General features: G+C 46.7%; 1 protein-coding gene across 1 annotated transcript; it reads right to left on the bottom strand.

Moving 5' to 3' along the window:
• Window positions 1-5,495: 5,495 nt before the first annotated feature.
• Window positions 5,496-27,946, bottom strand: TGFBI (transforming growth factor beta induced). Its single transcript, XM_086470765.1, has 17 exons — window positions 27,831-27,946; window positions 23,334-23,432; window positions 16,483-16,547; window positions 15,439-15,596; window positions 14,287-14,451; window positions 13,643-13,789; window positions 12,813-12,954; window positions 12,034-12,246; window positions 11,753-11,890; window positions 11,363-11,508; window positions 11,059-11,195; window positions 10,409-10,539; window positions 8,373-8,497; window positions 7,313-7,415; window positions 7,036-7,115; window positions 6,633-6,657; window positions 5,496-6,473 (listed from the first exon to the last, which is right to left on the bottom strand). Exons 1-17 carry the CDS (start codon window positions 27,944-27,946, stop codon window positions 6,421-6,423), a joined length of 2,043 nt encoding a protein of 680 aa, XP_086326891.1. The 3' UTR covers window positions 5,496-6,420.
• Between the last annotated feature and the right edge of the window lie 36 nt (window positions 27,947-27,982).

A 27,982-nucleotide genomic window follows, 5' to 3' on the forward strand; every position in this document is an offset into this window, starting at 1 on the left:
AAGAAGAAAGCCCCTAAATTCTGCAGTCAAAAACTTCTATGGGAGAAGTGACTTTAAGTTCCTCATTTGCTGGTTTTACATAAAAAGAGGCAAAATGTGCTGAGCAAATAAAAGGCATAATTGCACAGCCTCACCCCCAGTCTGTTTCCGGCCATACGCAACAGCACCATGAACTTCTTTAAGAGCAGCATTTCCTGAACCTCAAGTGCTCGCAGATGGTGTTGTCCTGGAGCACTTTCTGCTGATGCTCCTTGGTTCCCTTTGCCTTGCGTGACTACTCTGCAGCTTTGGTTTGTTTATTCCACTTTTTCCTGCTCTCTAGTTAGGAGCTAAGGAAGGGAACCAACCACTTTTGCTAGTTTAATCACTTGCTGGTGCCAGGGCACATCCGCAGGGGTGATTAACGGGGTGTGTCACTACCATTCACGTGAGCGAAGATTGCAAAATTGGGTCCCTTCAGCGCGAGCGCAGGGATGGATGTACCGTTGTCAGGGACGAGTCTGTAAATATTTCTATCTGAGCAGTTTGGGGTCTACATGATAGGAAGGGTGTGGATCTGCTATCTGTCTAGGAGTAGGACCAGACAGAGACAGACTTGGTAGGGCACTCTGTCCACAGCCCGAACTGAGATGCCCAACATAAGCCAGTTCCAAGCTGGAAGCCACATCACCACATGAGCCTGTCCAGTGTCCAAAGCCACAACACCACTGAGAGCATTGCTCGGACAACACGCACCATGCTGGGTACAGGGATTAGGATGCCTACAGTTTACAGCAAAGGGACATGTCTTCAGGCTAGTGTTATAAAATGAAGCGTAATTACAAAGTCACAACTGCTGTCACTGTCATGATACTTCACCTTTCTTCAGAGCCATCCTCTTCATGGAGGTTGGTAACACCACAAGTGCTGTGTGTACAAAGATAGTGTTGTAATACTTTAGGGTTATACGGGATTTCCACATAACAGTCGCCGAAAAAGGTTACTTATCCCAACTGTAAACTTTGAGACAAAGGCAGAGAGCCAGAAGACCTCCACAGAAGCACTGATGGAAATCCTGAAGTCTGTGAGTTCATCCTCCTGCCTCCACAGAACCACAATTTCAGCGAATGCCCTCAGAAGGCCTCCAGGTTTTGCACAGCTATTTTCCAAACCAGAGGAGATCTCAATTATTTTCCCAGAAGTAACAGTTAAAATATAACCAGTTTTGCATTTGTCAGATAACAGGGCTTGATGCACACGCCGCGCATGAAAAAAAATGAAGGCGTGACTTCAGAAGTCAGATGAAGTCCCATTGGAAAGACCAGCTGAACAGAGAGTCAGGTGGCAAGTCAAAAGCCTAAGAGGCAGCCAAGCTGTCTGAAAAGCTGAAGAAAAGTCAAGTCTAAGTGTTCCAGGAAAGAGAGGTGCCTGGGCCAGCTCATGACAATTCTGTAAAGAATTTTCCAGTATATCATGAGTGGCAGCATCCAACAAACCTTTCCTGTCACCTTCCTTTCCAGGAGGTGATAACTGATCCTTAGGAAAGTTATTCTATGAAGAAGGATGCCTTCATGCAGCTCAGCGTCCTGCATGACTCACTGGACACTTGGTACCGCTCTGCACTTGCACAAAATGACTTCTCCTAGGAAAAGTGCTGATCTTTTGCAAAGTATTTAATAATAAAAGTATTACAAAGCAGTAATGGCATCATTCGTTGTTGGAAAGAAAGTCCCCGTAAATATTTTTCTTTGGGGAATTTACAGATTTCTGCAAAATCTCTCAAATGTGTTACCAAAAAGGACTCGGAAGCAAAAAATGCGAGTTGTCTGAGCCACAGCTGGATGCCTCCAATGCTGATTGCTCCTTCGAGCCCATCTTTCAGCAGCATTAATACTACCCTTAGTTTTTCTTTTTGCTCCTCCTGAGACAACAGCTAACAGGTACAATGACTTTCCAATAAATCATGTGTGGAAACAAGAATTTGTGTGCAGCAGAAATGCAGGCAGTACAGTTTCTTCCAGCGATAGCATGTGGGTGGCTTCACCCCTGCCTTCAGGTTTGACTTTCAGGGGTCATCCTTCTGTAGCACATCTGGCTGCGATGCCTTGGCTCCGTTCAAGCCCCTGCCTGGCCTTTGACACACGCAAAGGCTTTCGCCTTTCCACTTTTCACATAACGAGGCGCAGGGAGCTGCCATCGCCCACCTCGCAGCCCTCTCAGCCTGACCCACCCCCCAAGCCCCAGCTCTTGGGGCAGGTCAACTCCAAACCTCTTTCGTAAGCCAAGCAAAGAGCACTCTGAGATTTCCGTGATGCTGGAAGAGCACATGTTTTCCACTACGGTGCTGCATGTGAAATCTCTCCTGAGACAAACCACAGCACTGCTTTTTCTCTTGCTTTAAATATATTTGCAGAAGGTCACCGGAAAGGAAAAGAATTTTCTAGAAGAAAAGTATCTCTGGCTTGTGTCTCAAAATGTGAATGAGCAAAGCCACCACATTAAACTTCCTAGAATGCCGCATTTCACACTCAACATTTGCTTTCGCAGCCCTTCAGAGGCACTGCTTTCTTTTCACTGCTGCAACCCAGGAGCACAACCTCAGCCAGCACAGGAGCTACTCACCAGCATCAGCCCAGCCACGATCGCTAGGCATCAGCGGCATTTCAGGACTCATAGCACACACTTAAAAGCTGCTGTATTTTTCCTAAATAGATTGCTGCGTACATTTAATTATTTTGTTGAACTGGAGCCAGTGCAAGTGAAGGAATCATTATTCTAAAAAAGTAAACAAGGGCGACTGCACATTCCTGCAAATTCTCAGTAGAAAAACACTCTTGACTCCAAAGGAAGAAAAAAAATAAAATAAAATAAAATAAAAAAAATCAAGATTCTCCTCCAAAAAGGCTCTTATTTGCACTCACTTTGGCTCTTTTTGCCCCACCTCTGAAGGGACCTCCTGCAGAGGGTGGCCCCAGTTCGAGCTCACGGTGGCATGCACCCACATGCCATGGGTTTCAGGTGGAAATGCTCTGACAACATGAAAAAACAAAACCCACTGGTGCAATATGGTTCTGTGCTGAACACCCCAGTGGTATTTGCCCCGAGAAGGTTAATCCTAAACGCCGCTCATCCTGAGGCTGCCCCAGGGACTATGCAGCCACAGCAGCCCGCACCCTTGCCCAGCGGCGCCTTAATCAGGCTTTGCTTCTTCCCACCCCCACCCCCGGAGCGTTGCTATCTGGAGACTCCTGGAGCTACATGATGGGATGGGTACACAGGGAAGCCCCAGCTCCTCCATCCCTCCACAGCCCTCGGCTGGGACATCCCTCAGGTTCCCACACCCAGCCAGGCTTGCAGGAGCTGTCTGTCCCTCAGCCAGCACTTCCCTAGGGGAGTTCTGTTTCTCCTCAGCACCAGCAACTTCCTTCTTCCTTTCACTTCCACCTTTTGTCACATTAAAAAAAAAAATTAAAATATATTTCTTTAGAAAGTGACAGATAAGTTTTATATTCCCATCACCTCAGCACTCCTCATTTCCCCATCTTCCAGCTGCCCTCCTCTTGCTTCCTTCCTTTGCACCCCTCGAAGGCTGAAGCAATAACATCTCACTCCCCTTGGTGGGATGACTGCCAGCACCCAGCCTCACTTCACAGGGGGTAAGGTACAGGAATGAACATCCCCAAAGTGTTGCTGAGCCAAAGTGAGAGATGCAGTCTCCACTGACCACTAAAGCAGCTCAACCACTGCCATTGTTGATCTAAGCCACTCAGGTAACCCTTCTTGAGCACAGTGGGGTAAGAAAACAACTTGGAGCAGCGAAAGGGAGGGAATTAAGTCCTCTCAAGTGTTTCCACCAACATCAACCATCATCAGGAGACACTAAAGCCCTGGGGGGCTTCTAAGAGCCCATGGAAGGTGTCCTGGGATGGCTTCCCAGGATGGGTATCCCAGGGAAATTACAGAGGCAACACAACAGGGACACCAGCCCTGCATCCACAGCACTGCAGGGAGCTGCCGCTGGCACCCCATGGCAGCTCAGAGGATGGAGGAGGCAGCAGGAGGAGCAAGGGAGCAAGCACTGCCAGAGGGCCAGAGAGGGTAAACAACAGCAAAGAGCAAAAAGGGAACTGGCTTGAAAGGGTAACACACCTCTCTCTACTGTAAACTCTATTGGGACTTGTAAACCTGGTGTCCCCACTTAAAGCAAGCCTAGCAAAGTCAGGCCACATGCAAAACACCAAGGAGATCATTGCCGCATCACCACTAGCCCCAACACTGCTAGCCACACAGTGGAAAGCCAGGGCTGTATTCCCAGATGAAAACAGCTCTTTCAGCAGATGGGACTTCTTGTAGTTACTAAGCATATCTGAGCAAAGTTTCCCCTACTCCTACCTACTCAAGTGGTTTCATTTTGCAAAGAAACACTTAATTAGCCACCACACCAGACACCAGCAAGGTACCAGCAAGCAGCACTCCCCTAGGTGAGGATCAGCTCTACTTTCCACTTTCCCAAGTTGTGAACGACTTTATATCACTTAGTCATAAAGCATCAAGGAGGAGAAAAGAAAAAAAACAAAACAAAACAAAATGCAAGACTCTGTAACCACATGCTACTACTGAGCAAGATGCAAGCTGGTTTCCCTTCTCTCTCAGGCTTTTGTAGGAGTTAGTAATTAATTATTCTAATTACAAAAAGCTGAGCCTCCCCTAGGAACCAGTCCCCTGACAGGACTCTTCCTTCATGGGCTGCTGGGAATAGGCGGCTCAAAGGCTTCCCCATCACTACTCCAGCCTTAAATAATGGGACTGCATCATGCCAGAAAAATAAATAGATGAGATGAGAGATTGGGGAAAGGAAATAAAAGAAGAACTTGATTGTTTTTCACACATTTGAGTTATGCAGATGGCTCACAGCATATGGGATTTCAATTTGGGCATTTAATAGAAGAAAAATTACCAGCGTGTTTCTCAGCCAGAGCGACCTAAACAATCTGGTTTCTTGTACTCTGCACTTGATACCTTTCCCACCCACCCCACCCTGCCATAATCCTGGGTTTCACTGCGGTAATAACTGGCCAGGGAGTGAATACAAAGCCCTGATGGGGTGAATAAGTGCTGTTGGCATTGTAGGATGGAGTGTTGAGCTGGAGCTGTGGGCGAAGGTGGCTGAGCACCCAGCGGGAGGGATACGCACAGCTGCCCTGCGCTCCTTGACGTGCCTGACAGTGGCTGCTTGTGGAAGTACCACCGAAAAATGATGATAGGCCAGAATCAGAGGGGAGAAATGCTTTGCCGTTCCATTCCAGTGATCTGTTAATATTGATCTGGCCAAATCTGACCCCTCTCCTTCCCAGTGCTCAGGTGGTCAAACTGTGCCATCAGGCAATTCAAACCAAACAAAAAACCAAACAAGCATTATCATCACTTGTCATATTTATATTTTTGATTTTTTTATTAAAAAAACCAACCATTATTAAAAATGAATCATTTACTGGAAGGCTTCAGCCAGGGAGAACTCTCATTTCAAATCTCATGAACAAAACGCAGCACAGTTAAACCCATAGGCATAAACGAAACCCAATTAAAAAACCAGAACAGTTCAAACCATAGCTTATAATTATACAGTTTCCTCAATATCAATAGAGAGGCTTTTGTTAAAAGTCTTCAATCTAGAATTTCATGGAAGACTTTTAAAACACAGGGGAAGAAGGAAACACATGCTTGTTAAAAAAAACCCAAAACAACAGACAAAACAAAACAAAACAAATCGCTTGGGTAAAGGTTAATAAATTCAAGAAATTTACTTCCTCCAAAGCACTTGCTGTTTACCCAGCCATACAGTTGGCCCTGGGTGATGTATTTGCTCAGAAAGCTGAACAGACACAACTCCTGCCAAGACATTCTGGCCAAAATTTCCCAATTCTGGCACTGGTTTGGAGGGGGTTTTCAGTGAGATCATACCTGGCTTCCCACTTCGGGAGCCTGGAGTTTGCAGTGCCAGTAGGTACCACTGGGAGCCTGGAAAAGGGGCTTTAATTCAGCCCCTTTCAGTCTCCCCCAGTGAGACAGCACCAAGGTGAGCTCTAAGCATCTCTCTGAGTTCCTGAACCAGGGCGGAATTAAGCACCTGCCCTTGTATGTACGTATCAACCCCAAAGCTGGGTATGTTAAAAACTGCAAATCAGTGACTACTTTTTTTGTAAAAAACCCTCAAAACCTATCCTCAGTCTGGGAACTTTAATGTCAAAACCAAATAAAAATGGTCTTAAAATATATATACATATATATATATATGGCTTTTCATTTTTCCTATCAATTTCATGAAACAAAAATAAATTTAAGGGTGATATTTGGTTTTTAAGAATGATTCTGTCCTTCTCTTTAGCTGTCAGCCGGAGCGGATGGGATGGAGGCGCTGACTGTGGTTGCTCACAATGTGGCTCAGGATCCACCCGAGTGCTTCATCCTCGCTAGTAACCGGGAGTAGACGGGTGCTGCCAAGGAGAAAACCGAGTTGGGTGGGACAGACACATAGCATCTCCCTGTCCCCTCCCCTCCCGGTTATACTTGGAGCAAGACAACAGAATAAACCTCTCTTTAAGGGACAGGGACATACAATGGAAATTAGAAACAAGCTAAAGAAGTTGTTTTACCTAGTCGAGGATTCCGTTGAGAAACCTGCATGTAAGGAAAATATAAGGCTTGCATAAATACAACAAGTCTCTGAGAGCTTTGTTGTATAAGAACAGTTTGCATGTCAATACATTTATCCCTAGTCTCCAAAAGCTATGGATGAATGGCTCTTCATTATCGGACGTTGACACACATAGCACCATACCAAGGTTACATTCACGTTGCAAACTGTAGGCTTCACGTTGCAAAATGTACTATTTCTTACATAATTCAATCATGCAAGAAGAGAGCATTGGTCATTCCATGCAACACATACGCTTACTGTCTTTGGAAGTTAAAGTCTGAATGTGACATTATCTTCAACCACCATTACCAAAATGTAATTTCAGTAGTTCTACAGTGAGAGATTTTTTTGTCTTTTACCTTGGATAACGCAGAGGCCTGTTTGAAGATTTCTAATGCAGGATCTGCAGGCTCGTCACCTCTTTCTTGCGGCCTTGAAGCTAAAGGTGGGACATAGATAGCATTGAAATAATCTTCAAAGCACACAGGCTGCTTCCTCCTACTATTTTGTGTTGAAAATCCCGTAACAGACTAATCCTCCTCAATAAACTGAAGCAATTGCGATGTGTCACCACTTCCTCCCAAAGCAGCTCGGCTGTAATGATGTGGCTCTAGCTATTTCTAACTATGGACCTACCCTGCGGCTGTAAGACTGAGTTCACAGCATAAATCACACCATTCGTGGCCATGATATCACTTTCAGCAACAGGCTCCTTGTTGACGTGTATCACGTTGTTTTTCTGTTCAGGAAAAGGAAAAAATTAAAAAAGTAGAAAGTGAGAAACTTTTGTCATCAGCATTTTCCAATTTTTTTAAAAAAGCCCTCACTTTGCATTCATTCATTTACTGGATGGTTGTAGGCATTTTCAGTCCTCTTGCCAATTAAGGAGAATAAAACCAAATTACAGCCTGAGCAGTTCGTCCTGCAGTGGCTGGCAGGGTTTGGAGCACGGACTTTCACGGCACTCTGGCTGGGAACGCTGTCCCGCGGCAGCAAAGCACATCCACCGGCTGCCTGGTGGCAGCGGGCGCTGCTGCTCGTGCCAAGAGGGATGGCTGCGGAGATGGCATCAGGAGAGGGCAGATCAGGACTGGATACGGGAAGAGTCTAGCACGCAAGCTGGCTATTTCAATGCCCTTGGAAACGCTGGCCTTCCCATTTTTGTCCTGCATTTCCTTCCTTACGCACAGAGCGGGTCTTGAGTTATTTATTTTCTGAAATATATTTTTTTCCTCAATAGAGGATCCTACGTTTTCTCAATGTAGCGCAGAATTTGTGAAATGAAATTACACATCTAAATAAATCCTGCTGCGTTAAGGGAGCCCATGCAGAGATTATTTTTGTTATGCTACAAAAGATGTGTTAGCTGAACGAGCTATTCGTTTAATTTATTTATGCTTTTTCCCCCATGACTCAGGATTAAATTTATAACAGCTCCTGGAAAGCATTTACAATTGGTCTTCTGGGGAGAAAGCTGAAGCAAACCACATTTCAGGACTGCCAGCTTGTTCAGTTGAACACATGGCAACAATCCCTCCGCTACAGCCCAGAAAACAGTTTGGTGGGTCTGTGAGCGCATTTAGAAGAGGTTCCCACACCATTCAAACGAGCACAGAGGTACTTTGGTCTTCCCCATGGACAGCTAAACACAGACCACAGCCCTGCTGACCACAAAGCACCATCCAAGGTGACTCACCATGCTGACTTCCAGTTTATCTCCCTGCATGGTCTTCAGCCTCACAAGGGCATTGACTGCGCCACTCACCAGGATCTCGTCAGCCACATGGAACTTGAGGATGTTGGCAAGCTCCTTGGCATTACCTGGGGGAAGAAAACATTTACGTTTGCAAAACAGCATCAGTGCTGGCTTCCCGTATTTCATGTGCCGGAATGACGTTACATGGAAAACAACATAATTTCCTCAAAGTGCAAGGAAGCAAAGTAAAATTGAAAAGACCAGGTGGAAGGACCTTAGTTGGAGCTGGTTAGGACATTGAGGCCATTCCTGCCTAGCCAGGAAAGGGACCCAGCAAGTCCAGAGAAACACTCTCCCAGCGTCCCACCTTGGTATGTTCCAAACCTGCCCTATACATGAAATCCCTCTCTCTTGGCTTTTCAGTCCCTTGTTCTCTCACTGTGCACAGCATGAAATCATTGCTGCTTTCACTTCCCAAGGAAGTCAGGGGGGCGGGGGGTGCAAAAAAAGACCTATGTGAAATAAGGAAACAGATAGAGCACTCTGGTATTTGCAAATGCTAATAGTTTGCCAACGCCAGTTTCACTTGGCAATAATCTTCATGGCTGAAACTGTAGGATTCCTGGGTAGGAAGGGAAAAGAGCAGGAGAAACGTCACCGATGGCTCGCAGATTGCTGGCCTGATCCCCACTCCACTGAGCCTCTACTCATCTAGCCATGCTTTGAAACAGATTTTAGGAAGATGTGATGCTTCCCCTTCACCATCTATTTCCCAGACGAAGCAGTGACACGCACAGCATGGGCCATCAGCCCCCCTCCATCTTCTCCTTTAGAGGATGCAGCGTCACTGACAAAACCCACAGATAGGTGATGGGGAACAGCTAGTGTAAAAGATGGCCTCCATCTACAAGGGGGACTTTTTCTTCCAATGCTTGTGTCTGAATACACTGTGAGGGTTTTTTTTCCATTACAGTCTTTCTAGGGTGGCCACAGTTCATGCTGCACATCCTCACCAGCATGATTCACTTCTTCATCAGGAGCATAAGCTAAATATTTGCACGAAAAAAGAAGAACATCTGAAGTGTCCGCATCTGGGATACTTCATTCCTGCAGCCGTTTACAATAGCTGCAAAACAGTTCTGAAATATTTATATATTAAGCACTAGACTGGATGTGCAGTCTGGTATTACCAGTTCCTCATCCCTGCACTTAAAAGGATAACCAGCTACCATGGGCAGATGCTTCCCGAATTATGATGTCAATGTTTGGTTGGGCTTTAATGACGAGAAGTCATTACACTCACATACCTGGCATTGTTTCCAACCGCAGCCAGTTTTCAACATGAACAAAATACAAGATCATGCTCCTTATCCAGAAGAGCGTTTTTAAACATTCCCATGCTTTTTTCCACACCCAGCCTGCACGCCTGTGCTTTTCAGGATATTGGTCTTCGTCTGTGCTAGGCTGGAGTATTTGTTGTCTTCTCAGGATCAGACTGGACTTCCCGCTTTCTCCATGTACACATAGATGGAGCAACAGCTCCATCCTTTTACTACTTAAATTTCACGCAGTGTAACTTGAGGCTGAATGTGGACCATGTTTTCTATTTGCAAAATTTACTTTAGACACCCTGATTCTGTGTGGTTGACAGACACAGTCTCGTTTCTTTCACCCCGGAGAAAGGCAGAGACTTCACCCATCAGTTCCTCTAGAGACACCTTAGAGTTACCTTGCTTACACCAGCCAGCACAGCCAAATTAGTCACAGTAAGCTTGTAGCACCCACTACAAACATGTCTTCCAAGCAGAAGAAAAGCATAAACCCATGACCACGCTTCGTGTGAGAGTTCAGTGCCGCTCTGTGCACCCTCAGCTTTCTGCTGGATAGGGCTTATCTAAATCAGTTGTGTAGGAAGCCCATGCTTCCAACAGACAGGGTCAAAGAATGAGATATGGCAGAGAAACTCAGCTGTTCCTCCCCATCTCATGCCAATAACACACAGCAGCTCTTCATCTAAATGCTCTAAAAATGCTCACCCATTAGTTTGTTCAGGTCCCCTTGGGGCATGGCTCGGAAAGCTTCGTTCGTTGGAGCAAACACCGTGAAGGTGCCCGGCCTGTTCAGGTTCTCCGTTAGACCTGCAGACTGGATTGCAGCCACCAGCGTACTGCAAAGCAAACATGCATAAAATGCTTCACTATAAACTACTTTTGTTGGTCTTTGAGCAATTGTGTTCAAAAGAGAGCTGTGAAGGTACAATTGCATAGTCCTGCTGGGGTCCAGCAAATCAATTAACCAAAAAGTTGATGAGGTAGGAAATGAGCCTGTGAGGTCTAACCAGAACGTCTGAGAAATGGCAGAGCAACCTGGGAATGCTGACTCCTTGGGGACCAAATGGTAGTGAGGAGGCAGAGAGATCTGGCCACAGTGGCTCTGATGGTCAGAGCTGGCTTCAGAGCCAGCTTCTTACTGTATTAAGGGGGACCACACACTCTTGGCTCACAATTCATTGAAGGGTTATTTGAAGTCTCACTCCCTATAATTTAGGGATGAGACCATGCTTTTGGATGCTGTTTCTATGTTTAAAAAACGTATATATAGTCATGACTACGACCCATAATGTTTAGAAACTGCTTTGGCAGCGCTTCTGCTCCTAACTAGCACTTAGGAAGAGCAGAAAGGTCACCTGAAGCGATGGTCAGCCTTAAGAACATCCATCACTGAGCCAGATGGTGGAGTCAACATTTTGTCCACAGTAAACAGGGTCCCAAACCTTCCTCTCTTGTCATGGGCAGCAATGCAGGCATTTTCAATGCAAAGGTTCTGTAAAGAAAATGGCAGAAAAAAAGACTTCCTTAGCATGTGCTTCAAAAGAGAGATTTTTATACTTTCCACAATGCTCAGTGACACTTTTTTCCATGACAGCTGTAACATTACAGACATCAAGCATCATTCAGCTGTGTAGAGCACTGCACACTGCAAGAACTTACATTGCGGTACACAAAAACTCTCAGTTCCTTGCCGCCCAGGGTCTGTAGTTTCTGTCCATGGTAAAGATATTTAGAGGAGAGCTGGTCTTTAACAATGTGGTTCAGAAGCAAGTTTTTCATGTTGCTGTCAACAACAGGGAGTCCATCTGCAGCAAAAAGCATGGAAAGAGCCAGTGATTCACTTAAAATGGCACTTGAGACACTAAAAAAGTCTAAATATAGAGTATTACCCACATCAGTTTTTTAATTGGGAAGCTAGGTGCCACTGCCTATAGCTGAGGCATTTGAGAGAGGATTTGCATACTTGTGCACTGAAACTTGGCTGAAGACTGTTTGAAGGAGATCTGTGGCCCAAACTGATGGAAGAAAGGGATTTACCCCCCAGTTTACCTTTGAACACATCATTCACTGGGGCAAGGAGGGTCACTCGTTCACTGCCAGTTAGATGAGAACTAAGACCAGCTTGTCTGAAAAAGTCCGTAGACTTGGAAACTTCAGATTCTTGTGCCAACTCAAACAGAGTCTTAGCTGAAAAGAAAAGCAACACATAGTAACCTCACGTTAAAGGCAATCCACCCATCAGTACAAAATGGCCTCTAAATCCAGCATTTCCCTGGCAAAACAGGCAAAAGACAGGCAACAGAAAGAAAGATGCAGAGAGACACTAGTACCTGAGTCTGGGATCAGCAGCTCATTAACAAAATGTACGACGCCGTTGGTTGCCAGGACATCCTTGTTGGCAATGATGGGCTTCCCGTTGAGGGTCAGCTCTTCCCCACTGCAGCCCACGTCCAAGGTTGTTCCCTCCAGAGTCTCCATCGTCAGGCCAGCGATGATAGCCTCAGCACACATGGCTGACTTCAGGATGTGATGGTTCAGCAGGTCTGTAAGAGGCAAGTGTCTGAGTGAGCTGCAAAAATCTGCTATGAAATTATTGCAGCTTTTAGGGATCCCGTTCAATGGCAAGGGCCTCCTGTACAGGGCTCCGCTCCAAAAGATGCACAGTCACTTTAAATTGTGCTGGGTTTAATTCAGCAGCGTGTGGAATGAAGTGCCTAAAAAGCGTAATTTCTATACACCTTCAAAAGGTTTTGTGTGGTTATTCGACTTATTTGTCAGGGGAAGTTACACTGATTAGATACCAGTTTTCTTGCATCTTGCTGGATTGATAGAAATCACCATCGCATACAGGAGTGCTAAAGGAAAACTCAGAGAAGGGACTGCTTCAGCTCCCTCCTCCATATCTGGATACCACTCTTTCTGCCGTGTCTACACATCTATCATATCTACATCCAAAGAAGTCTGGAGTGTCCTGTTTAAAACGCTGGAGTCTGTCAAATCTGTTACTGCAGCTGTGTCGAGGAGCCGCTCAAATGTCCTTCAGAAGGAATGCAGAAGAACTGAAAAATACTCTCCAGTCTCTCAATGGGCTCAGTAAACAAGCGCTTACCCCTCAGGGCTTCTGGGTCCCCCAGGATCCTGTTCAGTGTTTCTCGTGGGATCTTCTCAAAGGCTTCGTTGGTTGGAGCCAAGAGCGTGTACTGGCCTTTGCTTTCCAGCAAGCTGTTGAGGTCAGAGGCAGCCACAGCAGCCTTCAGAGAAATGGGGAGAGAAGGTAAAAGACATTCAGCCAGAATACAAAGGTCAGTAACTTTGTCCAGGCACACACTAAGGGACAGATTTATTAAGGCTTTTATAATTTCAGAGGACTTATAAAAAATCCTGAATAGCTTCTTTCAGCACTTTGGTCCCTTTATAAATTTGACCCAGCCCCATGGTTCTCTCGTGCTCCAGAAATTTGAGTACAAGAGCCCTTTTTTGGCAAGACTGAGAGCTAATTCGAATACACTGATATGCCTGGGAAGGGTCACGGTAGTTTCAGTGAACAATTCACATCAGAACCCACAGCCAGCTAACTGCAAAACCCCTGTGCTTTTTAAGTTACTCCTTAACTCAGCAAACACCAAGGCAAACAAATTGGTACTCAGCAAATCTGAACAGTTAATATCTCCTAAGGCTAAGACTCCCATAGAAGAGTGACAAGACAGACTCAGTCCACATCTCTTTACTGACAGCAATGGCAGGGTGACAATTATTCTCATAATGCTTGCGCTGATATCAAACACTTCCTAAAGCAAAATAAACTATATTGGTACAAGGATTTTATCGGCAGCTTTAGCGTCACAGCACCTCGGCACTGGCAAGCTTTTCATGACAATTCACTGGCAGTGGGATGACTGAACATCGTGGGCTGGAACTGCACACGTGGGGTGGACTCACCCGAAGAGTTTCCAGGCTTTCCTCAGTCTCAATGATCTGCTGAATGCTGTTTGTAGTGGTGGCAATGACTTTGTCGATGACATGAACCACTCCGTTGGTGGCATGGTGGTCAGCTTTCAACAGCCTGGCGCAGTTCACAGTCACGATCTGCAGAGGGAAAGAGCCACGGGGCATTATGTGCACTAAACCCAGAAGGTAAAGCAGCCTCTGCTGGTTTTCTATTTCAAATGCCACATGCGCTATCATATGGAATCAGCAGGGGCAGAAATGTGGTTTCCTAAAAAAACACACAAAGAATGAGAATGCTCTATCAAGAATGTTTGGAACACTTCATGTTTGAAGAGCTTTGAAAATAATCAGTGGTTTTGTCTACCCTGCATCATCAAGACCAAGAAAATATGCAAGAACCAACGCTTAGGCAAGCATACTGCTACACAGCAATGTGGGGGCAACTCCCCTGCAACAGCTTCGACGAAACTATCTGCTTATAAATATTCTCTACAAACTCCTTCTAAATATGTATCCTAAATCAATGGTTGTCAACCTCAGCATTACAGAGTCCTGGAGGTCCAAGGACAGTGTAGGGGGTGCAAGGCAGCAGAAGAGCAAGCCCGGTACGGGTAGGTTTAATACAAATGTCTTACCCCGTTGGGATAGTGGTGAATCTGGATAGGCAGGTCCTGGTACATTGAGCTAAGTGTTGTCCCATGTTTCAGATCATCCGTGAGGACCCGTTTGTTCACCATGTGGTAGCGAAGGGCATTGAGCAGCTCAATGTTAACGTTACTGACTAAGGAATCCAGAGTTTCCTGAAAATCAGAGAAATTCAGTTCTCCGTGATGAGTGCAATTAAGCCAGTTGTTAAAGAGAGACAGGAGGTCTGGCTGCATCTAAGGTGCTTCCAAGGTGTGTGTATTAAGTGATGTATTCAGCCTTAAGCCATCTGTGCAAATTAAGAGCTCTGCTTCCATAAATCTTTATCTTTTGCCTTACAACGGCAGCTAGCAGCTCTGGCACCCTGGTCCTTGGCAGACAAAGGAATGATGGCAGCAAGCTCTGATGTGGGATCACTGCATCAAAATGAGCAGTAAGCCAACAAAAGGCATCACTCAGGGGCAAGGACAAATAACACCGGGAGGTTTGGGCTTGTTCTGACATATTTATGGACAAGGGATTTAAATGTGGGATGTAACTGGATTGGGGTTATACAATCCAGTCAAGACTCTCCCCTTTCACAGAGATGGTCCACTGGGATCAAAGCACCAGCAGGACAGCAGTGACAATTTCAGGAGTCAAAATTTCACAGGACACAGAGTTAGAAAATCGAAACCAATGTAAAGGAAATTTATACGTATTTGAGCATAGGAACACATTGATGTGGAAAGGCTGCAGGTGTACAGAGGTTCCAGTTGGGCCTGGCTACTTGTGCAAATTTTTAAGAACAACCAGAGTAGTAAAGTAAGGGTCAACAAGAAAAAACAAAATGGATGGAAAGTCTCTTGCTGCAGGTCTTACTGCAATCCCTAATGGTAAAAAGCAAGGAAAACTGAATGTAGCAATTTTTACATTCACCCGCTGGAGAGCATCCACATCTCTCTAAGTGCTGGGTCTTTCAGAAACAAAGCTCTGGAGGCGATGGACCAGTACAGCGATTCCCATCCTAGAAATTCACAGTCTTTCCCACATCAGGACTGTGTCTGTTCCACTAGACAGGGATGGATCCAGACCCCTGCAGAGCTGGATCTCCCCTAGGAAAAGGCAGTGGAAGAATAGAAAGAAGTGGAATTCTATCTTACAGCAGGCAAGGACGCCCAGGCCTCATTACTCGGGGCAAAAATTGTAAAACTTCCAGGTCCTTCGATTTCTGGCCTTAGGTTAGACCGGTCGGAGTAGAGCTGTGTGGTGGCAGACCCAACAACTCCCAGGGTTTCATAGATGTTTGAAAGCGGCAGCGCTGAAAGAAGAGAAGATTATGTTCCCAACACATCATTCATCCTTCCCACACTGAGCTGAATTAAAGGAGAGCTGCTGGTGAGAACGCTTGGGGAAATGAAGCACATCAGGGAACTCATATCTGTTCATTAATTAGATAATAAATAATCATAGCCTGACAGCTCCAGCCTCAATTACAGCAGTGTAATCCAGGATCTACTGCATCTCTGCAGGTTTAAATGGAGTCACCCTGGATTTATATGGATGTGAAGTGAGGCAAGCAAAGATATTCACTGCTCTCACCCAACCCTTGTTTGCACTCAGGCTTTTGGTGTTCGGAGCTGGCAGCTCACCGCTGGTCTCAGCCTCCACTGACCCATACACACCAGCCCACGTGATTAACTGGGCGGCATCAAACTTTTGGGGAAGGAAGCGTTCAGAAAGCAAAAGCAGAATATGTCTTTCTGCAATAAACCCAGTTAATTACCTCCCAACCCCCACCAGTGGCTGAACTGTATTTTCTCCTAAAGGCAATTTGCTAAACTCATGCTTGCCAAAACAAAAATGAGCAGAGATTGGCAGAGCTGTCTGCTCCTTTATCATTCCTTTGTATTGCATTTCCAATACAGCTATATTACTTGTTGAAATAAGTAGTTCCCTATGGCCCTCCCATGCTTGATTAAGTTTAATTATATCCAAGGTTTTAAGTTGTCTAGAACATTTTGCATGCTTTGGAGCTGATCTGGCACTCAGCTGGTGCTCCGCTGAGTCCATTTTCGACTTGTTCATGGCAATTTTGTGCACAAATTGCAAAAATCAAATCCACTTTGAGTAATTTTCTAACATTTCCCTTTACTAGGCATCTGTATAATTTTAAGAAGTCTAAAAAATGTCAAACATATTTTTACCAGCTGGGCAGCCTTTTTCTCCAGGAACTTTTTCATATCCAGGACAGCACTCGTAACTGATTACTCTGAAATAAGAGATGGATACAGCAGATTAACTGACAGCATCTCACTGCTTTTTCTCTATTTGCTATAGTTCTGTGTCCATCCATATTTGGTGATGTTTCTAAGCAGACTCTTCATCAGAAATACAGACTTGAACAAAAGACAAACCACAATTTTTATCTCCTTCAGGGCTGCATGTTGCCCATTTCTCCACCGAACAAAAGCAGACACCATTTCTTTCCAAAACCACACTTTCCAGGAGTCTTTGTACAAACAGCGGATGGAAACCGATGCCACGGTCCCAACAGATAACTGACGCGACACACTGCAAGTGCTGGATCATTTGGGCACATTTCCCCTGGGATTTGGGGATCTCCCCGCCTCACTGCTGCTGTCACGGCTGATCACTGTTTGGGCAACACGCTGCAACTCCTGTACAGCTGCTTTACCAAACCAGCCAAGCGTTCCCCTTTCATTTCAACCCATTCTTGTCCACCACCAGAAATTATTTGCTTACTTAAGCCAAAATCCACAAGACAGACCTGGAGGGGAAGGGGCATCCCTTGTCTTGGATGCACTGGCAGAAAGGCTTGGGATAAGCCCTGCAAGGACCAACCTCGCTGGTGGTGGCACGGGCATCCACGGGCACCCCGGGCAGTAGTGCAGCACGCCCACCTTTGCTAACACCAGGTACGTCCATGAGAGCACCCTCAGTGCAGCATTTCCTTCTGGCTGGCAGCAAACTGCTGCTCTGATGGAGCACTATCCCCCAGTTAAACCAAAGGGGCCAGAGAGCCCATCCCGGAGACTCAGGGCTGTCCTGCAGATTTGAAGCCCCTAATTAAGCCAAGAGCTGCCTGAATGCTGTGTCCATCGTCTGCAGCAAAACGGGAGATAAAAGTCATTTAATTCCCAAAGCTGGCTATTTGAGGGAATATGTTTCAATATTAACAGGGAGGGAAAAAAAAGGAAAAAATCTGTCCAGAAGTTGCCCGTTTATTTTTCACAGGGGGTTCTTTCACTTCTTGCTCTTATGCTCTGTGTGAAAGGAGCAAGGCCATCTGATTGATGGGCTAAAGACAGCGAAAGAATAGGTGTTCCTCCCAAAGACAAGCATTTCCTCTGTGCTCCCAGCTGGATTCCAGACAAGTAGGATGCTGTATCGCCGAGCCTCAGCAGACTCACTCCAAGAGAAAGGAAAATCCTCAAGCTTCAGATATTTGTCATCATTTTAACACTGTTAACAAACAGTGGAAATGCCTGGGGTTTAAGAGGGAATTCTTCAGGGTAATTAAGAGCCAGTAAGTGAAACAAATACCTGCTTTTCTGTGACAGAAGCAAATAAATTCTGTGTCACGGTTTCCTAAGAGAATTACAAAGCAAACCCAGACTGATTGTCTAGACATTATATATTCCATGTGGGAAAGAGTTTGCCTAAAGCAATCTCTTCCTTTGACTACTGGAGATCTTAACACCCTGCTGCTCCGCTTTCCCCAGCCCCCCCCCGTCTCATGTTCATTAGAAACACACACTTTCTCCCCCCACCACTTCCCTCCCCTACCTCCGATTTTTCTTTTTTTCACCCTAGAAACTAAATCCAGTCTAGACAGTTCCCTTGGTTCAGCCCTGTAATCAAAGATGAAGAGTTGATTAAAGAGAAATCATTCCAGACTTCAGCATAAATAATTCCTGAGTGCTGATGTAGGCTTTAAAAGGCTTATTTATAGATCGATCGGAGATTAATGAGCTGTGAGGAAGGGGCAGGAGGCTGATGCACACAGCCTGCAGCGCGGGGCTTGCCGGCTCTGGGCTGCCCCAGCAGCCAGGCGCCTGCCAGGAGGAGAGGGCACTGGGAAGGGATGGAGGGACCGCGCCGCCTGCTTTTCCGGAGGGTTCGGAGGCATCTCCAGCACCACCCCACAAGGGAAGCTAATGGCAAGAAGCACTGAGGCCAGTAATGGGGCCAGCTCCATCCATGCAAGGGCTCCTTCAAGCCCCCAGTCTCCCTCACCCACTGGAGGTGACCTACCAGCATCATCTGGTATGCATTTGGCATGCCAGCATTTTGAGTTGAGCACCAGAAAACTTCTGCAAAGGGCAGGTGAACACAGAGGTGCTCAGCCAAGTGTTTGCACCTACAAGGAGCCAGAGAGATGAGGATTGTAAAAAACAGCTTCAGCTTCAGGCATTTGCCCTCTCATGGCTGGTGGACTTGGTGGAAGCAAAAGACCACCCAGCCCACCCAAAAGCACATGGGCACCATTGAAGGGGTTGCTCAGGGCTGGGCACAGGGCATCCTCCCAGCTGGTCCTGCAGCCAACTCCAGCCCTCAGGGAGGAGCAGCAGAGCCGTGCAGGACTCTGCATCTCGATGCTACAGTACCCTACCCAGCCATATGGGAGGAAGGCTGCTCCTTTGACATGACCTCCTCCAGTTGGGCCCGAGCCATGGTTTGCTGCCCAGGGAGGCATGTTTCTCTTACATAGCTGGGGCAAACAGCTCAGGGGAGAAGCCGCTGAACACCTCCCAGCCACTGCACTGCAGGTTCTGCACAAAAGCCTTTGGAGCTGCCAAGTCCATCCCTGCTTCTGGTGTCTGCTGAGTGGCTACAGACCACTACACCGGGCCACGGCAGATGCCAGCGATGTGGGTTAAATAAGCAATACCCCATACAAAGAGCATTTGTCATCCACTCTGCAACGCCTCTGACCACTATTTCCTGACCTCCTCATTGAGTAATGTGGAGTCAAACCTATAGTTTTTCAGCCTCTGGTTTTGAAACACTGTGTTACTTAAATGTCTATCTGTGTCTGACTGCAGAAGCGAGCTCCCTGGCTTTTATTAGTCATTGTTGCAGTGCTGTTGCATTCTTAGGGTCTGAAATTAAATTTTAAGTGCATTTTTCAAGGTAATAAAAATAAGCTTAGGCATATATTAGTGAATAAAGATCCATTTGTAATAATTTCCTGTAATAAAACCCACATGTTTTGGTTTTGTAAAATAAGTGCCAGAGAGTAATTTTTTTTTTTCCTGAATTGAGGAAAGTACATCAGACAAGAAAAGGAAAGTTAATTTAAAAGGAAAAAAAAAGGAACATATTAAGGGGCAGCTTACTGCCACTAGTAATTCCTCAAAAAATAATAAAAAAGTAAATTTATGTAAGTTGTCTTTCCATTCTCAAGACAAAAAAAGTGAGCGGGGACGTGTTCAACTGCAACCCCAATTCTGGAAAAATGAGTCCAATGCATAAGGGAGATGATAGAAAAATATAAAAAGCACAGGCACAACGATGAGAATATACTCTAAATAAACTGTTTCCTTGGCTCTGGAATAACCAACAGTGGAAAATTACCTAATTACCAAAACAATCTTGTTTCAGTGCTCATTAAAATCAAAGCCGTGTCAGACTTTTTGCCAACTGTCTTATCTCACTTCATCAGCAATGATAAAGAATGTACATAAATCCTCTATCTAATTTCTCCCTAACTGTGTGAGCCAATACTTCAGCAAAGAGAAGAAAAACAAAGAAAAAAGCAGATGAAGAGGTAAGAGTACTTTTCTGATGGATGAGTTGAAGTTTCCATCACGCACATCCAGCCCCGCTAGAGTACTCCACCCCCCTGGACCAGAAGATGCTGCTCCAGAAGCAAGCCTGCAAAGCCTCACCACCAAGCCCCTGCCTTACAGCCATGACCTACTCATTTCTGGTAAGAGCTATGGAGCAACTCAGCACGGCGCCCTCTGCACCCTGGGCTGACGGTGAGCGCTCTTAGCCATGAGCCTGGAGAACGACCCAAAAGTGATGCACCTTGAGACGAGACTAAAGACCAGGCACAGCCACATTTTTCGAGCTGGCTTTTCTTGCTGCTCTGCATCTCCCGACGCAGGATGTGATCATCCAAGAAGGAGTGAAGTTGTGCTACAGGCTTGCAGCAACTTTTCTGCCTTCCTCACTCAGGGTTGAATTTCCCTGCTCTGAGTCGGCTCTGCAGGGGCTCAGCTTTGCTTCTCTGCAGTACCTGGTCTCTCACTGACCTCCTTCCCTACTGCCTCTTTGAAACAGTGCTTAGAGCAAGAAAAGAAAAGACATCAAAGCAGTCAAAACTACCTTCCTAGAGCCACGTATTTGCACCTGCAACACACATCCAACTTGTGGCACCACCGACCCCTTAAGCAAATAAGGAGGATAACAGCCAGGTCAAATGTGAAGTAGGTGAGATGGGTCAAGCATCTCCTACCCCAAGGACTGCTCTTCACACAGATGGGAAAAACCTTTCAGAAGGAGAGAGATGACCATGCTTATCCAGCTTCACCATACCCCCGGGGCTGATGGAGTGGACCTCCCTGCCAACGGAGGACCAAGCCCACTTCCGACTACGGATCCCAAGCAAAAGCTGGATCCACCCAGTTATGCCAATGAACATGCCAAATCCTGACTCTTTCTGGGATTTAAAGGCATCTGGTATTCTCAAAATTTCTCATGGAGCAGCTCAGTCCCATGCAACGGGCCAGTTTCAAAGGTTCTTGCTGAGCACCGCCGACTGTGCCCACGTACTCTCTTGGGTGCTGATGCACTGAGCACGGCACAGCATCAGGCCCCTGACACTGGTTTAAGAATTTCACTGCTGCAGCATAACTCATCATGTCCTTTATGGCCCAAATGACTCCTGATTGCTTCCATACGCCGGGAACACCATGTCCAGTGGGAGCCATCACCAGCAAACGCTTGTAATCAGAGCTGTCCCAAGGTCCTCTGGAAAATCTGAGTCAAGGCACGTGCCTTTTGTTCTGCACAAGCACTGCTAAAGGGCAAAGTAGGGCCCAGGCTCAAAAATGACTAGGAGGAGAGAAGACAATAACACCCATTGTGGAGATGATGCAAAGCAAAGAATAGTGAGCAAATTCTGTGTATAATGGGAACATTATCTCATAGGTTAACAGGCAGGTTAATGCTCTGTGTGCTTTTCTCTCAGTGAGCATCATTGGCTTAGACACTCAGGTAAAAGCAGAGAAAATGAAGTTAGAAGAGATCACCCCATCTCCTCAAATGAAATAATGAAATACTGCCAGATGCCAGTTGTTCCACCTCTTTCTGGAGATAAGCGGATGAGTTTGTCCCTGCCAAATACAGCTGCACATTTGGGTTACGTGAGGTTAGTTTCTCATATGCTTCAGAGCCAAAGAAATCCGTGGCTGGATCACTTTGCTTTTCAGTGACTAAAACAGCAAAGCTATCCCACATCCACAGCTGAGTCATGTTTTCTTTGGAGACCTACTAAGCTACCCTGTTATCAGAAGAGGCAATGATGATACCTATTGCCACGCCATAATCTTGTCCATTTTACGTCAAAAAAGCTACCATTGGGCCAAGATGACAGTCTGAACTCTAAAACCCCAAATTAAGTCTTCCCAGATTTGGCAGTTTTGTAGAATTAAGGAGGGGGGAAGGCATTGTTTGCTTGGTTTTTACAGTATTGCCTCTCCTTTTGTTTCATTTTTTTTCTGTAAAGACAAATGTACGTGAAGGAAACTACTATACATGCTCACTGTGTGGTACATCCTGCAATATATCCTCCTGAAGTACACAAGCAATATATCCTCCTGAAGTACACAGTTTTCCTCTTTTAGACGAATTCATTGATAGCACGATGACAGGCCAAAAGCTACGCGCAGTGAAGTCTCCAGTTTGGCCTCCCTCCTCACAATACCAACATCAGACACATGAAAGGAATCCCGACTGCCAGCCGTCACAGCTCAGCCATTGCAGGCAACCAAAATAAAAGCAATATAGCTTACCACAGTTCAAGATCTCAAAGTCTGCTGTTGCCTACAGAAACAGAAGTTATTTATTCTGCAGTAAAGAACAGCATGTTCCTATAAATCTCATCGCAACTCACATCGGACACTATCAGAAACACGGGAGGTGTTTTTTCTGCTGTTTGTTCTTCTTGACCTTGCCGATCCCGGACCAGACCTGGCCCACAGCGACGCTCCCCACAGCCAGCACCTTTGCACTGATATTGGGTAACGCTGTGGTGCATGCTAAAGTGTGGGCCAGCAAATGTGTCTTGAAAGCCCAGTTTGGCCTACACCAAGGGAAAAGATTCCCCGCTCCTGATCTACAGCCTGGCAGATAGTCAAGCATGCATACCCTTAATTATCTGCTGACTACGTCTTTCAAAAGAATGTCCCGAGGCTGCTTACACAGATACTTTATGCAACAGCTACTTGAATATTATTGTTTGCAATTTTAAACATGGAATTGGCCTGCAAGTCTCATTAACTTTCCTGGTGGAGTCATCAGAGAGTGCTGGCTAAAACTGACACCTCTTTCCCCTTATTTCTGTTTTCCTTTCCAAAGCAAACATGTGTAGACGAATTTTATGTTCTCTCCAATATCTGGAATGCCCTTTTTTTTTTTTTTTTTTTAGCTCAGCAGCATTGAGTCTAGCATGGAGAGAGACACAGCTAAGTACTAGAAAACATCTGGTACACACTTCATTACAGCATTGAGAGCTCTGTAAGTATATATAGAAATGCAATTAGAATAAACCATCAGGGTTTGTATTTACATGGTACTTTCCATTCTTAACATCTGAGTGTTTTAGGATCATGCTTGCCAGTTGAGAAAACCCACTAGTATTCCTTAGGGAGTAAAAGGCTAAAATAATTCTTAACACATATACGTGTTAAGCCAACACCGCGGGCTCTGGCATCCCATGTCTGTCACACCGTCTGCTTCTCCCACCCAGCACCCACCTCCACAACGGGGTCTTCAGAGAGACCCTGCCCGGCACTCGGGGACTTACGTTGACTTCCCGCAGATCTTCCTCTGGTACCACTGCTTGCAGTTGGTGAAGTATTTCCTGTTCGTGCCGATCAGCTTCTGCACCGCACACACGTTGGGGCTACAGGCAACAACAAAGCAGAAGAGGGTCCTGTAAGCCTCCCTGCTCTTGGTGCTGACCCCCAACACGGAGCTAGACCCCACCTGACAGCACCCGAAAAGCCCTGCTGGGGTTGCAAGGGAGGAAACTTTGGGAGCTGCAAGTCAACGTGCTGGATCTGAGTGTATAGTGACTATCACGAAGTGAAGGAAGCAGTGAAAGAGTTCTCTCTTCACTCTGCCAGGGTATCTTTGTCTACTTTGAATGCCAAATCTTGACTTTTTTCCATATTCCACCTCTCACCAAAATATAAAGAAATTAAGTTAAAAATAATACTTTGGTCAGTATTTTCATGGTGAACAGCTACAGACAATTCGGGATTCCAGCTAAAACTTGATAAAGTTATGCAATAATTCAAATCCTTCCAAAAAAAAACCCCATTATTTTATTGTTTAAGACATAAAAAAGAACAGATATTTATCAGCCTATGGACCCACTTGCACCAAAAGCAGAACAGGTACTTTTGCTGTATGATAGACTCAGCTCATTCTGGACACAGATGCTGAGCTGCTGATGGGGAAAATGAGCCATGGCACTTCCCACTTCGGTTTCAACACACACAGGTATGACAGCACAGACTGAGAGTGGCTACGTCAGCCCATAAGGTACCGAGAGCTCCTTCTCAACCAGAAAAGCAGACGGTTGGCATCACATCTGTGACCAACCCCACTGAGAGCTGACTGCAGCCTTTCAGCTTTCTAAGAAGTGGTATCACTGCGAGCAAAGATGTGGTCAAACAGGAGTTGGGAGTTTACTTGCTGCTGGTTTGGCCAGCAGAGCATTTCCCTGCTCAGCCTGGCTCACCATCTCTGTGGTCTGTGGCCAGCAGCCCTGGCCACGGATGTGGGCAACACATGGTCAGTGCATGAGATATGATTTATGGATCTGGGTTGCGAGGACCCCGACTGCCTCTGGGCTTGGGCCAGAGGTGTAGCAAACACCCAAGCAAGCTGAGGACGCTCAGCCCTACCAAGACTGGATTCCCAACACCAACACCATGCCCCAGTTGCGGCAGCAGCCTCAAAAGTATGCACAGTGTTGGCTGCCACGCAGATGGAGGGAAAACAAATCATTAAGCAAAATACATAAATCATCCTTTCAGCCCATCCGAAGTGCTCTGCACCGTCCAAGGCAGAGTCTTCATTTGCGCAAACGAAACTCTGAACGGGGCCTGGAGATGCTGTTGTAAAGGTCTTGTTGATCTGCTTAGGAAAACAGGCAGCAGCCTGTTTCACGCTGGGTTTGACCGAGACGCTGCCCGCTTGCCCACCAAAATTAACAAAAGCAGAGTTTGCAGCCCAACCACCAAGGCTTCTTGCGGCCGTGCGTGCTTTTCACCGGCGTCCCAAATTCGGCTCGCTCCAAAACGGGCCACCCCGCCCATCATTAGCATGAATTAATGTGAGGGTCTCCTATATGTTGGCTAAGTCCAGCGCCAGTCTCAGCGGGAGCTTGGCTTGCCTTCAATGAGCCTTTGTTGATGTGGCTGCCGCAGGGTCCTGCGCAGGCAGGATCCGACCCTGCACGGCCCTGGCACCTTCGTCCTGCCCCGAGGGGAAAGTGAGCACCCGTGGGACCTGGGGGAATTAGGCCCACCATGACCCTCCCTACTGCCATATCCAGTAATGGTAGTTTGTTTCTGCACGAAAGCATTTCGTTCCCTTTCTGTATACAAGGCAATGGACAAGGAGAAAGAATCTACTGAAAAAAAAAGTTAGAAATCACAAAGCCAAACTTTCAGCTGGTGCAAACTGGCTCAGGCTCAGTAATTTCCACGCCAAATCATTGCTTAGAGACGTCTGTGCTCTCTGACTCAGCCCACCTCGGCTACCCCGGCCCCGCCGTGCCAAAATATGGTTCCAATTACATCGAAATTCCAAACCTTGCCTCGATTTCAGCGTCTGGCTGACGGCAGTGGACAATCCCTCTAATATTCATCTTGACAAGCCTGGCTACTGAAGGACTTGTTTGATCATTTCCCCCATATTCCCTGGAGCAGCCTGCCAAGAAAACCCTTGCGCCTCCAGGACAGCATCAAACCCGGCTCTGCCTTGCTCCCTCCTCCCTGCCCAGGACCGCAGCTCCGCAGGCCTGCTGCTCCCACCCTGACTTATGAGGGGAAAACTTCTTCCCAGTTTTCCTCAGTGCAGAAAAATCCCCCCCAAGGGCCATGTTATCAATGATTCCCACAGGCAGGCTGTAGTAGCAGCTCCCCGCGGTGCGTGTTCTGGTCCTTTGCCCAGTCTGGCTTAAAATGAATTTGTCAACACTCTCCCCTCTCCTCGTTGGAGTTCATCACCTCTGCCATGCCGTTCCCAGCCAGCCGCGCTGACTCGAGGATAAAACTGCCTATTGTTCCCCTTCAGCTGAAGCCTTCCACTTGGCAGGCAGCAGCTGGTTGCTGCTGGGGCAGGGGCTGCCCTTCGGGAAGGGGCAGAGAAGAGCAGGACCTTCCGTATGGTCCCAGCTACCTGCCGTGACTGCACCCATGAAGATCCCCAGCATCACGTAGTGCCCACAAAGCCGGGTGGGTCTGGGGAGAGCCCTCCTAGGTTTTCATCTTCAAACGCTCTTTATGTGCTTCTCAGCTGCTCTCCCAGACTTGAGCTGATTCACTTGAAAAAAAGTTAATTAAGATGTACAAGTTTTGCTGCAGAGCCAAGCTCTGCCACCCAACTCGCTCTCGGCTCAATAGGAGCATTGACGGTGTGCGGGGATGCTCAGAGCAGAAAGGGTGGCAGCCCTGGTTGCACATCCCTCCTGAGCGCCCTCCTGCAAGCAAAACAACGGGCCTCACATCCAAGAGCTTTTTGGCTGGTTTTGTGTTGCTCAATCTCTTTGGCACGTCATTAATCAATTAATCAAAATTCAGTTCATGTTTAAAAATTAGCTTGGTATAAATTGCTCTCTCCATCAGAAAGGGACCAGTGAGCAAAGTGCTCTGGTCAGCTACACCGGGTTTATCTCAGCGTAACTTCACTTCATCTGGAAACCCTGGCACACTAATTCATTCCATCTTCCAAAGATCTTGGGCACCAGCATGGACCAGCAACCACATCTCACCCAGTGCCTCTGTTGATTGCACAGGGAGTAACAGGCTTCTCTCCGCAGAGATGAATGCACTGATTTACACTGGGATTGCACTAACTTACCGAGTCTGAGCAAACTTCTGCCTCAGGGCTATCAGCAGAACTGGAGAGTTACTTAGTTTCAGATCACGTAGATATGAAGAACAAGACTCCCTGTATTTGTATGTAAATCACTGGAATTCTGTCATTATTGAGATTTTAGAAGTAGACGTCAGTGCAGAATTTGTTTGTTGGATTCAGTACCTGGTTAGACATACCAACAGCACACCCCTTTTCATAAATTCTGACCTGGATCCCCGGCAGATAATGTATCAAATTGCAATATTTCAGTCTTGGGGATTTTAAAAAAGCATTTCATGACCCTGCCCTCAGCAATCCATTTAAATGGAAGCTACAGTTCAATCAATGTCACCATCCTGAGAGACGGAAGCCAGCTGAAAGGTCTGTCATCCTTTCACCCTTCCTAATTCCCAATAAATTTTAAAGACAGCGGGAACAACTATTAATATTGGGTTAGTTTTCTACCTACCAATGAAGACTCAAACTACTCAGTCCATGACAAACTGTCCATCTACCAAGAGAGGTCTACATGCATTTTTTGGATATCCCTTATCTTGGAAGGTTTATGAGTAAGTAAGTGATTACTTTTGTCAAGAAAACTTTCAGGACTTACTGGGGGTTCCATTCAAAGAGTAAGTTGGTGTTTACTCCACAGAGCCACTCCTCTGCCATTGAATCAATTTTCTTTCTTTTTCTGTAAACTCATGAAAAACGAGAATTCCTTCCACAAAATGTTTAATCGTTCAAAATCTGGGGATTTTTTTCCCCTTTTTCCTTAATGCTAGACTGATAAAGGACCACTGAGGGGTCTAAAATGACATCTGCACTATCAAGCATCCTGAGAGAAAGGAGGAAAGTTACCCGAAGAAGAAAGTGACTCGAGAATGAAAGAAAAAGTCGTTCTCCAAGGAAGGAAAGAAAAAAGCCGTTCTCCGCGGAACCAAGCACCCAGCCAGCGCTTCCCCCGGGGGCAAGGCCGAGCTCCCCCGTGCCCCGCACCGGCCCCGCGCTCCGCGGCGCCTCCGCACCCACACCCCGACGGCCGCAGCGCGGCGGAGCGCAGCGACGGGCGCGCCTCCCCCCCTCCGCGGGGCCGCCTTTTCCCACCGGGATTTGAACAAACGTAGGGAAAAAACCTGTTTTCCCCCCTCCTTCCCCCTTGCCCTCTGTTTTTCCCCCCCTTTCCACCCCGCGGTGGAGGGGCGCTCACCCGTGCTGCCGCCCGCGGAGCCGGCTGTGCTGCAGGACCTGCTGGTACGGGGACTTGGCGGCGGCGGCGAGGCCCAGCGCCAGCGCCAGCAGCAGCGGCAGCGGCGGGTGCGCCATGGCCGGGAGGCGGCGGGACGGGACGGGACGGGCCGG

Source organism: Leptosomus discolor, chromosome 10 (genome assembly GCF_034619465.1).
Source record: "Leptosomus discolor isolate bLepDis1 chromosome 10, bLepDis1.hap2, whole genome shotgun sequence".
Taxonomy (NCBI): Eukaryota; Metazoa; Chordata; class Aves; order Leptosomiformes; family Leptosomidae; genus Leptosomus; species Leptosomus discolor.